General features: G+C 58.7%; 1 protein-coding gene across 6 annotated transcripts in view; it reads left to right on the plus strand.

The window, feature by feature from the left end:
- NPR2 (natriuretic peptide receptor 2) overlaps positions 1-12228 on the plus strand; it is a 50661-nt gene that overhangs the window by 12555 nt on the left and 25878 nt on the right. For 3 of the 6 annotated variants that reach the window (XM_073343261.2, XM_073343263.2, XM_073343265.2), the window contains exon 2: positions 7048-7283. In XM_073343261.2, coding sequence (XP_073199362.2) covers positions 7048-7283 — 236 coding nt within the window. Of the gene's footprint in view, positions 1-4314; positions 4613-7047; positions 7284-12228 lie in introns of all 6 variants that reach the window. The other 3 variants (XM_073343260.2, XM_073343262.2, XM_073343266.2) reach the window with 2 other exon arrangements.

A 12228-nucleotide genomic window follows, 5' to 3' on the forward strand; every position in this document is an offset into this window, starting at 1 on the left:
GTCGCCTTCTGCCTGATCCTGTGACTGAACTAATGAGCCTATCAGTTGAAGGACTGGAAGTACCGGACACACGAGAAGCCACTGAAGATGAACGCATTGCATTCAAGAAGTTCATTAACAGAGTTGTGCAAAATTATTACAAGAAACCAAGAAGGATGCAGATGTCGTGCTTCATAAAAGGCTTGAGTAGCCAACTTTAATTTGTGTGATGATTTTAAAACGTGAGTTAAATCTAATGAAATGGTCATGAACATTTTTCAGTTTTTACTATCATGCCATACAGCCACCTTCACCCTCACGGTCTCAGCCCTCTGCGGCCTTGACACCTCCTCCCCGGTAAATTCAAACACTCCCCCAGTTTCAATTCCTGGGGAAAACACTGGCTCCCCAGACGTTGGTCTGTCTCTGCTGGGAGGTTCCCTGGCAGGTGGTGGGGGCCGCTCAGGGCAGGGGTGACGCCATATTGGCTGGGTGAAGGGTCTTGCCCCGTCCAGCAAGGGCAGTGGCCCTGACCAGGCACCAGCCCCTTCACCTCTGCTGCTCGCAATAGTCTAACTAGCCTCGTTGGCACTGCAAGTAACACACCCAGCATCAGCCACACAGCACTGGGCCAGGTGGGCAGGGGCCTGGTGCGGCTACGCAGAGGGTTACGCCTTCCTCTGGCGCAGCAGTTCTCAACCAGGTGTCCGGGGCCGCCAAGATAAACCAGAGAGCAAGGCCGGTGTTAGACTCACTGGGGCTCAGGACAGAAAGCCGAAGCCCGAGCCCCGCCACTCAGGCCTGAAGCCGAAGCCTGAGCATCTTAGCTCTGCAGGGGCCCCAGGCAATTGCCCTGCTTGGTACCCCTAGCACCGGCCCCGGCGTTTAGCAATTGTTGGGCCACAGGCAGGCCGGGCACTTTGTATCGCATGTTGCGGGGGAGGGATAGCTCAGTGGTTTGAGCATTGGCCTGCTAAACCCAGGGTTGTGAGTTCAATCCTTGAGGGGGCCATTTAGGGATCTGGGGCAAAAATTGGCGATTGGTCCTGCTTTGAGCAGGGAGGTTGGACTAGATGACCTCCTGAGGTCCCTTCCAACCCTGATATTCTGTGATTCTAAAAAGGTTGTAAACGCCTGGGCTAGGGCATCAGGCACTGGCGGGCCGAGTCGTCCAGGGCCTGGCACGGCCTGTGTTCCCAAGCGTCCGGGGCTGCAGTGCTGCCCTGCTCGGAGGCCGCTCGTGCTACACGGGCGCCGAACACAGCGAACGAGCACCAGGAGCACCGAGCGCTGGGGGGTCGAGGGAGGAGCCCCCAGCTCCTGGCTGCAGACAGCCCTGGAGAGCTGGGGAGATCTGGCCCTGGGGCGCTCTAGGCTGAGGGTGCCAGGATTGGGGCTGGGCTGGGGAGGAGACATGCCGGTGCGTTGGGACTGGCCGGCTCTTGTCAGGGCCCAGTTCACTCTCCCCTCAGCCCTGGCTGCGTCTCTCCCCCTGACCAGTCACAGAGCCTCTGTCTGCGTGCCCGGCACAGGCAGCTGGGAGCCACCGGCTCTCTGGGGAACCAGCTAATGGGGGCTGGGGCTGGGGTGCAGCCGGCTGGTCCCTGTGCGGTGAGTGGATTAGCCGGGGAAGGCCTGGCTCAGCCAGCCAGAGGCTGCTGGGAAGGCATTGGCAACAACCCCCAACTGGAGGTGTGACTCGCCTTGGTGGGAGGTGGAGGGGCTGTCCCGGGGGGGCGGTGACGCTCATTGGGGGGGCTGACCCGGGGAGTGATTCAGGGGCACGTTGGGGCCGTTCCGGGGGGTGACTGTCACAGAGTCTCAGTGAGAACGGCTCTGGATGAAGTTAGACGACTCTGGGGCAGCGTCTCAGGGCACCCTCACCAGGGCAAGGAGCCTGCTCGGCTTCGGCACCTCCTGGGTCTGACCTGGGAGCGTTCAGCCCCCTGCTTGCCCCGGGAGCTCCCTGCAGTGAGTCCCCCTGGGGAGCTTCACCCCCCCAAAGGGCTCTGGCCCCCACTCCGCAGCCAGCAGTGACCCAGCCAGCGTGTGACACAGACGGGTTATTAAGTGTGGGGATATCACGGTGTCCCCGGGCGATGCTCTGGAACTGCTCCCTACGAAGCCAGGCAGGACTCTGGGGCAGTCTCCTTTCTGTGAGCAGCCTGTCTGCAGGACACACAGCTCACCCGGCTTCCCCCTTCCTGGGTCTGACCTCGGAGCATTCAGCCTCCTCTGCCCCTCCGTGCGCTTCCCACAGCGAGTCCGCTCAGGCGGGGTCCTGGGGCGGCCAGAGGGTCCTGCCCCCCAACTCCGCAGTCAGACGTGACTCTCAGCCAGCCAGTAAAACAGAAGGTTTATTAGACGACAGGAACATGGTCTAACACAGAGCTTGCAGGTGCAGAGAACAGGACCCCTCAGCCATGTCCATTTTGGGGGGCAGTGAGCCAGACAACCCCATCTGCACTTCACTCCATGTCCCCAGCCAGCCCCAAACTGAAACTCTCTCCACCCCCTCCTCCTCCTCTGGGCTTTGTCCCTTTCCTGGCCAGGAGGTCACCTGATTCCTTTGTTCTCCAACCCTTTAGCTCTCACCTTGCAGGAAGTTGCCAGGAAACAGGGTGTTGGCCATTCTCTGTGTCCAGACCCCTGCACACACCTGCCCTCTAGGGCTCTGCAAGGATCATACACCCGTATCCCACCCCCTAGATACTTAAGATCTGCATAGGGGAAACTGAGGCACCCTCACAATATTCAGAGGAAACATTAAGAACAGTGCCACTTCATCACAGGGGAACCCAGCGTAGAGCAGAGCTTGTTCCTGGTTTCTGAACTAACATTCAGCAAAGTCCATCTTGGGGGGGCTCCAGAGCCCAGGGCTCCCCCCATCCTCCCTGAGTCCCAAAACAGGAGACTGACCAGCTTGCAGGAGCCCAGCCTCTGTCAGGCCCAGCTGCCCCCCTCCGGGCATTGTCTCTTTCCTGGGCAAACAGCAGGTCACCTCACTTGGCCTCCACCTCTCTCTTTGTTCTCTAACATCCCCAGCTGATTCTTGCAGGGGCCTGCTCTGGCCATCAGTTGGCAGGATACAGGTTGTCAGCCATTCTCTGTCTCAGGCAGCCAGTCGGTGTCACACTTGCCCTCTAGGGGCCTCTGCAATGATCACACACCCTTGTCGCACCACCTAGGTACTTGAGTAACACATAGGGGAAACTGAGGCACACACAGTATTCAGACAAAACATTAAGAACATTTCCACTGCGTCATAGACTCATTGGGGGATTGTGTGTGATAGGGTTGCCAACTTTCCAGTTAGAATCATAGAATATCAGGGTTGGAAGGGACCTCAGGAGGTCATCTAGTCCAACTCCCTGCTCAAAGCAGGACCAATCCCCAACTCAATCATCCCAGCCAGGGCTTTGTCAAGTCTGACCTTAAAAACCTCTCAGGAAGGAGATTCCACCACCTCCCTAGGTAACCCCTTCCAGTGCTTCACCACCCTCCCAGTGAAAAAGTTTTTCCTAATATCCAACCTAAACCTCCCCCACTGCAACTTGAGACCATTACTCCTTGTTCTGTCATCTGCTACCACTGAGAACAGTCTAGAGCCGTCCTCTTTGGCACCCCTTTCAGGTAGTTGAAAGCAGCTATCAAATCCCCCCTCATTCTTCTCTTCTGCAGACTAAACAATCCCAGTTCCCTCAGCCTTTCCTCATAAGTCACGTGTTCCAGCCCCCTAATCATTTTTGTTGCCCTCCGCTGGACTCTCTCCAATTTATCCACATCCTTCTTGTAGTGTGGGGCCCAAAACTGGACACAGTACTCCAGATGAGGCCTCACCCGTGTTGAATAGAGGGGGACGATCACGTCCCTCGATCTGCTCGCTATGCCCCTACTTATAAATCCCAAAATGCCATTGGCCTTCTTGGCAACAAGGGCACACTGCTGACTCATATCCAGCTTCTCGTCCACTGTAACCCCTAGGTCCTTTTCCGCAGAACTGCTGCCTAGCCATTCGGTCCCTAGTCTGTAGCGGTGCATGGAAACCGGACACCCTGCTTTGACCCATCTCCCTGAGGCCTTGCCCCCACTCACTCCTCTCCCCTCCAATCAAAACAAAAACACCTAAACCCCAAAGGAGGAATCACTGCAGGAAATTGTGTGTTTCCTACCCCCTCTTCCAATCTTAACCCTTATCACAAGTTCTGAGGAAAGGGGGCGGTGAAGCTTCGCTGTAATACTTATCTTGGTATTTGTCAGGGTATCTGGGAAGTGTCAAGGAGTTGCTGGCTCCTACTGCATTAAGTACCATTACTTGTATCCCTGCCACCGCAGCGCGCCAGAGACGCTGTGCGCAAGACGAGGGATGAGCCTGCTGCCAGAACAACCCTTCAGCAGAGAACCGTTGGGATGCTGAGAGTTACTACACAAGTACGGTGCGGCCTGAGATATAAACACAGGAAATGCATTTCAGCAACGGACACCTGCTCTGCTTCCCCCTCTCCCCTCCGTACGACGAGAGCAAAACAGGGACTTTTGCTGGCTGCGTGTTCGTTTTGGCTGAGAAGTTCGTTCTTGCCCCCTCCTCTATCCAAAGAGCCAGCACCTGAGCCCCACCTTCCGCGAGCTCACGGTGAGAGCAGGTGACGTGGTCCTCTCTACAGAGCTCTCTGCGCTGTGCAGAGAAAAGGTCCACAGCTCAACCAGGCAAGTCCTGGAATAGCCCCGACAGGGCAGCGGGTGTTTAGGACCCTCTTTAAGACACATCATTGAGGGAAGAATGTGGGGAGAAGGGGAGATACTGACTCAACTGAGCTAAACCTCAGCGCCCTCCCCAAAAAAGATTCCCAAAAAAGTCAAAGACCTTTAAATAAACTCCAAAACTGACATGACCCCCCCACACACACACACGTACACACCAGAGGCGAGGAAACAACACATAGTAATTCCAGGGTGTTGGGATCGGGCGGGGGGGGGACACTGTGGTATCTGTGGTCCTCCTGGGGAATGAGTGGCAGGGGAGCTGGCTCTAGGTCCTGTGCAGGGATGGGGGAGGGCTGCGTGGCCAGGGTGCGTGCCCAGGAAGGGGGATGAGGCTCGGAGCCAAGCCGGCCCCATTGTGGGAGCAGGGCACACGGGGGTTTTGCCGCCGCAGGGGCTGGCTGGGGACAGGGCAGCTGCAGGCTCTGTGTGCGGGGTGTGGGCAGTGAGGTGAAACACTGCCAAGGGGTAGGTGCAGCCCCCCTGCCCGAGGGAGCAGGGATCTCCTTCCCTGTGAGCTGCCCTGGGCCGGGGGCACTCTGCCCCAGCCACTCACCCATGCAAGGTGGGAGCGGGCAGCAGTGCAGCAGGGGCGCTGATGTGGGGGGCGGGGGCGGGAGCAGGGTGGGAGCCTGGGCGGCCCATCCCTGGCGCTGCTGCCCCTGCTCCCGCCGCTGGAGGAGGCGGGAATGGAGACTCCCGCACGGGCACACGCTGGGAGGAGCAAAGTGGGGGGCATGGCCCCTTGCTGCCCTCGCTGCCAGCTCTGTGCCCGATCCCCTCACAGCGCCTCCCTGCCCGCCTGCTTGGCCCCAACGGTCCTGGCGCCCCTGCAGGACTTTGGGTGTCCGGTCAGTGTTTCTGACTGGACACTGTCGGGTGCCCTTTTTGACTGAACTTTCCGGTCGAAAAAGGGGGCACCTGGCAACCCTAGGCCGTGTGGAGGGGTGGTTCTTGTTGGGGAGGAGATTGGGGTGTGGAGGAGCTGTCATGGGGGGATGGCTCATTGGGGAGGTTGGGATGTGGAGGGGCCGTCTCAGGAGGGTGACTTGTTGGGGGTGGGGTTGAGGTGCAAATGTGCTGTCCCGGGGGGTGACTCACTGGGGGGGGTGACTTGTTGGGGGGGGGGGTTGGAGTGCAGAAGTGCCGTCCAGATGGGGATGATGGAGCATTGAGGGTTTTTTGTGGGAGTGAAGTCGCCTTAAATAGAAAGGTAGACTGGGAACTTTCCCTGTCCCCAGCTCCCCCCACAAGGAGAAAGGAGGGACATTGAAAATGGATCAAAGGAAACTCTTTTTCACACGGTGTGTAATTAACCTGTGGAACTCACTGCCACAGGATTTAATTGAGGTCAAACTTTTAACAAGTTTCAAAGGGGATTGGCCATTCCTGAGCATTACAGCAATAGTCAGGGTGCAGTTAATGCTAACTGTTCTGGCAGGGAGATTAAACGTTGTTCTCAGGGCTTGAAGCAATCTCTAACTATTAGAGACCAGGGTGGGACCTGAGGTGGGGTACATAATCCCACACCTGCGACTGTGGGGTTGTTGCGCCTTCCTCTGGAGTATCTAGCACTGCCCATGGTCGGGGCCCTGGGCTGATGGGTGCCGGTTCAGTCCTGTCTGGCAGTGCCCATGTGCCTGCGAACCTGTCCACGTGGTGGGGGTGGGGTCTGGGTACGTTCCTCTGCTGATCTGGTGTGAGCGCTGCATCGGCCCTGAGCCTCCTGCACTGCCCTTCCGTCAGGCTGGACCGTCAGGGCTCGGGGCCCTGCATCACACTGGGACCAGTCCCCCAGCTCTGCGCAGGCTCCCAGCTTTTCCTGCCCAAGACGGCTCTGAGTGTTCCCAGGGGGCCCGCAGCCCTGAGCTGCACGGCAGGTCCTAGCTGGCCAGCCTCGGGAGAGCCCAGGCCTGGGGCTGTGAGCAGGGGCATGTGGTTGTGCTGTGCATTGTGGCTGAAGCTTATGCTCTCCGCCTGTCTCTGCCCTCCAGCGACTGACACAGCCTGTCCCCCATTCTCCACCTGTCTCTGCCCCACAATGACTGACACTTCCTGTCCCCCCTCTTCCACCTGTCTCTGCCCCTCAGTGACTGACACCTCATCACCCCCATTCTCCGCCTGTCTCTGCCCCGCAGCGACTGACACAGCCTGTCCCCCCTCCTCCACCTGTCTCTGCCCTGCAGCAACTGACACCTCATCACCCCCATTCTCCGCCTGTCTCTGCCCCGCAGCGACTGACACAGCCTGTCCCCCTCCTCTGCAGCAAACTGACACTGCCCCTTCCCTCCCCTCTCTTCCCCACAGTGACTGACGCTGCCCCTGTGTTTCCCACCCCCACAGTCATCTACATCTGCGGCCCCCTGGAGATGTTGCACCGGATTATGAGGCTGGCCCAGCGGGAGAGCCTGACTAATGGCGACTATGTCTTCTTCTACGTGGACGTGTTTGGGGAGAGCCTGCGTGCCAATGCTGCTCGCGACGCCTTGAAACCCTGGCAGAACAGACAGAGTCAGGACGTGGGCCTGCGTCAGGCCTTCCAGGTACCCCCCGGGGCTGGGGCTTGGCTTGGGCCTGTCCCACGCCAGTCCCTGCGGAGCGACCCTCCAGGGTGCCAGCCCCCAGGCAGTCCCACAGCCTCCAAGACTCCAGCCCTGGGCCTGTGGGTGCACACGGTCCCTGTCTCCCTCTGCCTCCAGAGCAACCCTGCACTGCTCAGCCTCTGCTTTCCCCTTCTCAGGGCTTCTTAAAGGAGCACCACCCGGTCCGAAGAGAATGAAGCATTCCCTGCCTAGGATCCGATTGCCCCTGCCCCTCCAGCCCCAGCTCAGCGTGTCTCCTCATGAGCTCAGCGAGCAGGCTTTCAGATAGAACGCTAGGCAGCCCTCCTCCCAGCTGCAGCCGGCACAGTCCTGCCCCCCAGTACCTCCCGCCTGGAGTGGGTTTTCTCCGCAGGCCTCCCCCTCAGCGGCTGACTCAGGGCCCTGCAGGAGCCGCCTCGGGCCACGTCTACGCTACAGACAGTGGCTGGCGCCCGGTTCGCGGCAGGACGCCGCTGCACTTGGTGCATCGCTCCTGCAGGCGCCTGCTGGGGTCCTGGCGCTGTGGCCATGCTCAGGGCAGCGCTCCGTGGGTAGGTGTCCCAGCGCGAACTCGCATCATCCGGCATCACGCTGGCTTTTGGGGAAGGGTGGTGGTGCCGGTCAGTGGGAAATCAGTTTGCAATTGGAAAATGCACAGCGCAGGCCATTGTCCTGCGAGCCCCCAGGGCCATTAATCGTCTCCTGTTAGGCAGGACCGTGGCTCTTGGCAGCGTGTAGGACGTAGTGGCTGGATTTGCAGCTGTGGGGTTCCCGAACAGTGGTGGAGCAATAGACGGCGCGTTTCGCTCTATTTTGGCCCCAGACCACCTTGCCACAGAGCACATCAGCAGAAAGGGCTGGTGCACCCCCAGGGACACTTCACCGGCATCAGCGTTGGCTGGTCAGGGGAGGTGCGTGACGTGCACAGGGGACGTGCACATCTTTAGAAGATAGCGCTGCTCAAAAAGCTGCAGGCAGGGACTTTCTTTCCCGACCAGGGGATCATCTCTGGTGATGCTGAAATGCCGGTAGTGATCCTGGGGACCCAGACTACCCCTTACTCCTCTGGCTCAGGAAGCCATACACCGGCCCCCTGGACAGCACCGAGGAAAGATGTGCCAGTGGAATGTGCTTTTGGTTAAGTGAAGAGACGCTGCTGGTGTTTGCTCACAAGATTGGATCTCAGTGAGAAAAACATCCCAATGGTTAGAGCTGTCTGTTGTGTCCTGCAGAATATCAGTGAGGCACTGGGGAGAAAGCTGCCGCTGGCATGGAGAGGGAGTGGCTGTCTGCTGAGTTTGACCAGCTAGACAGAAGGACTGTGAGAAGAGCTCAGTGCAGAGCTGTGTGGTTGTGGGAGGCCTTGAAAGAGCCCTTTACCAGTGAGCCAGAGCAATGTGGTGTGGGGGACAGTGCTCCAGCCGGCCCTTACGTGTTGGGGCTGTTACGAATTGTGCGGGGGCTGGTGACCATTTCTGATTATAGCAGTTTGTCAGTGGACCTGTTAATTTGGCGCTGCGTGCTGTACCTTTATCATTATGACACTGTGTGTCGCCGAGCCCAAGAATTCTGGTGCCCTGGACAACAGCAAGTCGGGAGTGCTTTCAGTAGCACTAGGCCTATTGTATCCTGTGTGGCGAAATAAAGATAAATGGTATTCCCCCAAATCAGATTTTATTGGGTACCAAAACCAGTGCATAGAAACGGTGTGCAGTTAAAAACCAATATGATACAAAGTTAGAAAGAAAGGAACAGAACTAAACAAGGGGAAAGAACATTCTTGTCTCTTTCATCCCGTGTTGGCCACCCATACCGCAGTCGTGGCTCTCTCACGTCAGTGTATAGGAACCTGGGCTTGTCCTTGCTGGTTCTCGGGGTGTAGGCGTGCAGGCAGGGGGGCACCCCTCAGGCGACGTGGACTGTTAAGAGGGCTATAGGGAGGTGCTGCAGTGGAGTTCTCCATGGACTGCAAAGGGAGGAGAGCCCAGGCTTGTTGACCCTGTATGTCCACAAGAGTCTGCAGCATCTGTGTTTCCTGCCGGAGAAGTCCCATTATGGCCTGGTGCATCTCCCTCTCCTTGGCCTGCTGGGACCCTGGGGCCTTTCTCTTGTCTGCTTTTTCCTTCTCCATACAGTCTGCAGTATTCTCTCTCAGGGCCCTCTGCTCACAGTCGGATGCAGCGCTGCCTTGCAGGATCTCACTGGATATGGCATCCCGAGTCCTCTTCTTTCTCCTCCTCTTCTGGCTCAGGCATTCCCCCCAAAGCCGCAGTGGCGGTACCCTTGTCAGCGTAGTCACGACGGCAAGTGAAAGCAAAGGTGCAGAAATCCCCTTACTCCCCTAACAGTTTAACAAGACTTTCTCACTGCTGGCTGGAGAGATTGTGCCCAGCTCTGTTCTGCATTCGGAGCCCTGGGGACCCTGGCGGCTGGGGCCGGGGGGCAAGGGAGTGAGGAGAGAGTTGTAAACACACACGGGGCAATGGCACTGAAGACGGGCACTCGATGGGCCTTGGGGGTTTCAGCGGAGCTCTCGCTCACGAGAGGCACAGAGAGCGCAGCGGCTGCTGGTGTCCCGAAGCCGGTTTCCTGCAGTGGCGCCAGGCGAGCTCATCGCAGACTGGCGTGGGAAGGGGTCCTACTGTGGAGGAAGAGATCGGGCTGCCGTCCCTAGAGGCTTTCGGGAGAGGATGGCAGAGTACCTCTGTGAATGTTTCACCGAGAGCTCTAAGGAGGAGTCAAGGAACATCCCTGAGCACATAAATAAGCTGCTCCAGCTGCCACCCTTGCCTGACTCTACAGGGCAGTGAAAAGCAGATACCAACTCTCCCTCTGGTCGATGTGTGTTACCTCTTCTAGTACGCGTAAACGAATAAGAAGTGGATGGCTGTGTCCTTTAACAGTGCGGCCCGTCACCACCACTGCATTTAAACTCCATGAGAAATGCACTCACGTTCCTTCCCATGCATCAGGCGCATCCAGGCAGGACTGTCTGGCCTGTGGGGAGTCTCAGATGGTCCTGGCTCGTGGCGTAGCAGGACCCACCAGTTGCGTGTCCCTCCTCCTCGTCCTCACTGTTGACAGCAGTGGTCTGCCTCAGGCTCTTGGAGGCATCCAGGGTGGTTGGCGGGGGGGGGTGTGTATGTCTCTGCTGAGGATGGCATGCGGCTCTTTGTATAAGCAGCGGGTCTGTGGCTTGGCATCGGATTGGTTATTGGCCTCCCTGGCTTCCTGGTACACCCACCACAGCTCCTCTGCTGTCACACGGCACTGCCGCTGGTCTCTGCCGTACCCCTTCGCCTGCGTCCCCCAAGCAATCTGCTCACAACTGTCCACGTTTCTATGGCTGGTCCGTGGCTGTGCTCCCCACAGGCCCGGGAGATCCAGTACCTGGCTGTACACGACAGTGGAGAGCCGCTAGGCGAGCTGGGCAACCAGGAAAAGCCATTTCAGAAATGTCCGGTGGTTTTTCAATAGGGAGGTGGGTTCCGGTCTTTGTGACCCCTGGGCAGCCGAGTTCACGGCTGTGACCAGAGTGCTTGTGCTGGGCATTGGGGGACAGCAGCTGGAGGGTCGTTAGGGTCGACATCGTCATGCTGCATTTACCTACCTACCTCGCCCGTCGGGGAGGCGGTGTAACTGCGTCGCTGTAACAGGGCGCTTGCGTGGGCGGGATAGAAATGGAAGTGTTGAGACATGCCTGGCTAGTTCGACACAAGGCAGCTCACATCAGCCTGACTGGAGTGTAGACAGGCCTTGCTCTCTGCAGACATAACCACAACTTCCTGGACTTCCCCCTTCTCCGCAGCTTCCTGCTGCTTCTCTCCTGGCATCACCTGATTCCTCTTGGGGGCGCTCAGTCTGCAATCAGGGTAGGCCAGCCCCAGTTCTCCAGCTGTTAAGGGGTGAGCCACCCCGTTATAGGTTCCCTGCAGAAAATCCTGCAGAGCCAGACCCCCGAGGGAGCTCCCCCAGGGCACGGCGTGCTCGGTGATACCTGGCAGCAGTTTATTAGTCACCTGGCACAGCGTGCGAAGGTCCCGAGGTCAGCAGACAGATGCAGAGGTTCAGATGGGTCAGTCTAGCCAACACCCAGCCAAGCTGCTGTAGAATCCGTTTGGGCCCTGGCTCGCTGTCTCGCCCTTTCTTGTTTGTCCCAGGTGTGTGCTCAGGGTCTCTGCACCCTCAGCTCTTAGCACCACCACCTGGCACCGGTCCTCTGGGCTCCACTCAGGGCTTTGCTCTGCTTCCCTGCAGAGAGGGAGGGGAATCTCCTTCCTCGGCTGTTATCGCTCGGTGCGATGCTCCCGCCAAAGGGGCTGCCTTGGCTTTCCGGAGCTGCCCCTCACACACCTGTGGACTTCAGTCACGTTAATGACTCTGGTTTCCAGCCAGGCTGCTGAGTCAGCACCTCCTCTCTTCCCCTCCACTCAGTGCCTGGCCACGCCAAGGCCAGAGGGAAATGGAGGCATGCGTGGGGATCATAAAAATATTACCAAAATTCCCCCATGTCACAGGCCGGGCACTGGGCTGGGGTCAGGGGTTGGGCCCATGCCAGGTCGGGGCCGGGGGTCAGGGGTTGGGCCCAGTGGTGAGCTGGAGCCGGTGGTTAAATTTAGAAGCCCCTTTAGAACCGGTGGTTCCGCGATGGAGAGCCGGCTCTAAAAGGGCTTCTAAATTTAACCACCGGCCAGAAGTGGCACCTTAGGCGCCGACTCCGGGGGTGCTCCGGGGCTGGAGCCCTCATGGGGAAAATTTGGTGGGTGCAGAGCCCCCACCGGCAGCTCCCCGCCCCTGCTCCCCCCCCAGCTACGCTCCCCCGCCCCTAGGAGCCAGAGGGACCTGCCGGAGGCTTCCCGGGAGCTGCCCCAGGTAAGCACCGCCGGGACTCCCCACCTCGCCCCCC

The sequence above is a fragment of the Lepidochelys kempii genome, chromosome 5, assembly GCF_965140285.1.
Source record: "Lepidochelys kempii isolate rLepKem1 chromosome 5, rLepKem1.hap1, whole genome shotgun sequence".
NCBI lineage: Eukaryota > Metazoa > Chordata > Testudines > Cheloniidae > Lepidochelys > Lepidochelys kempii.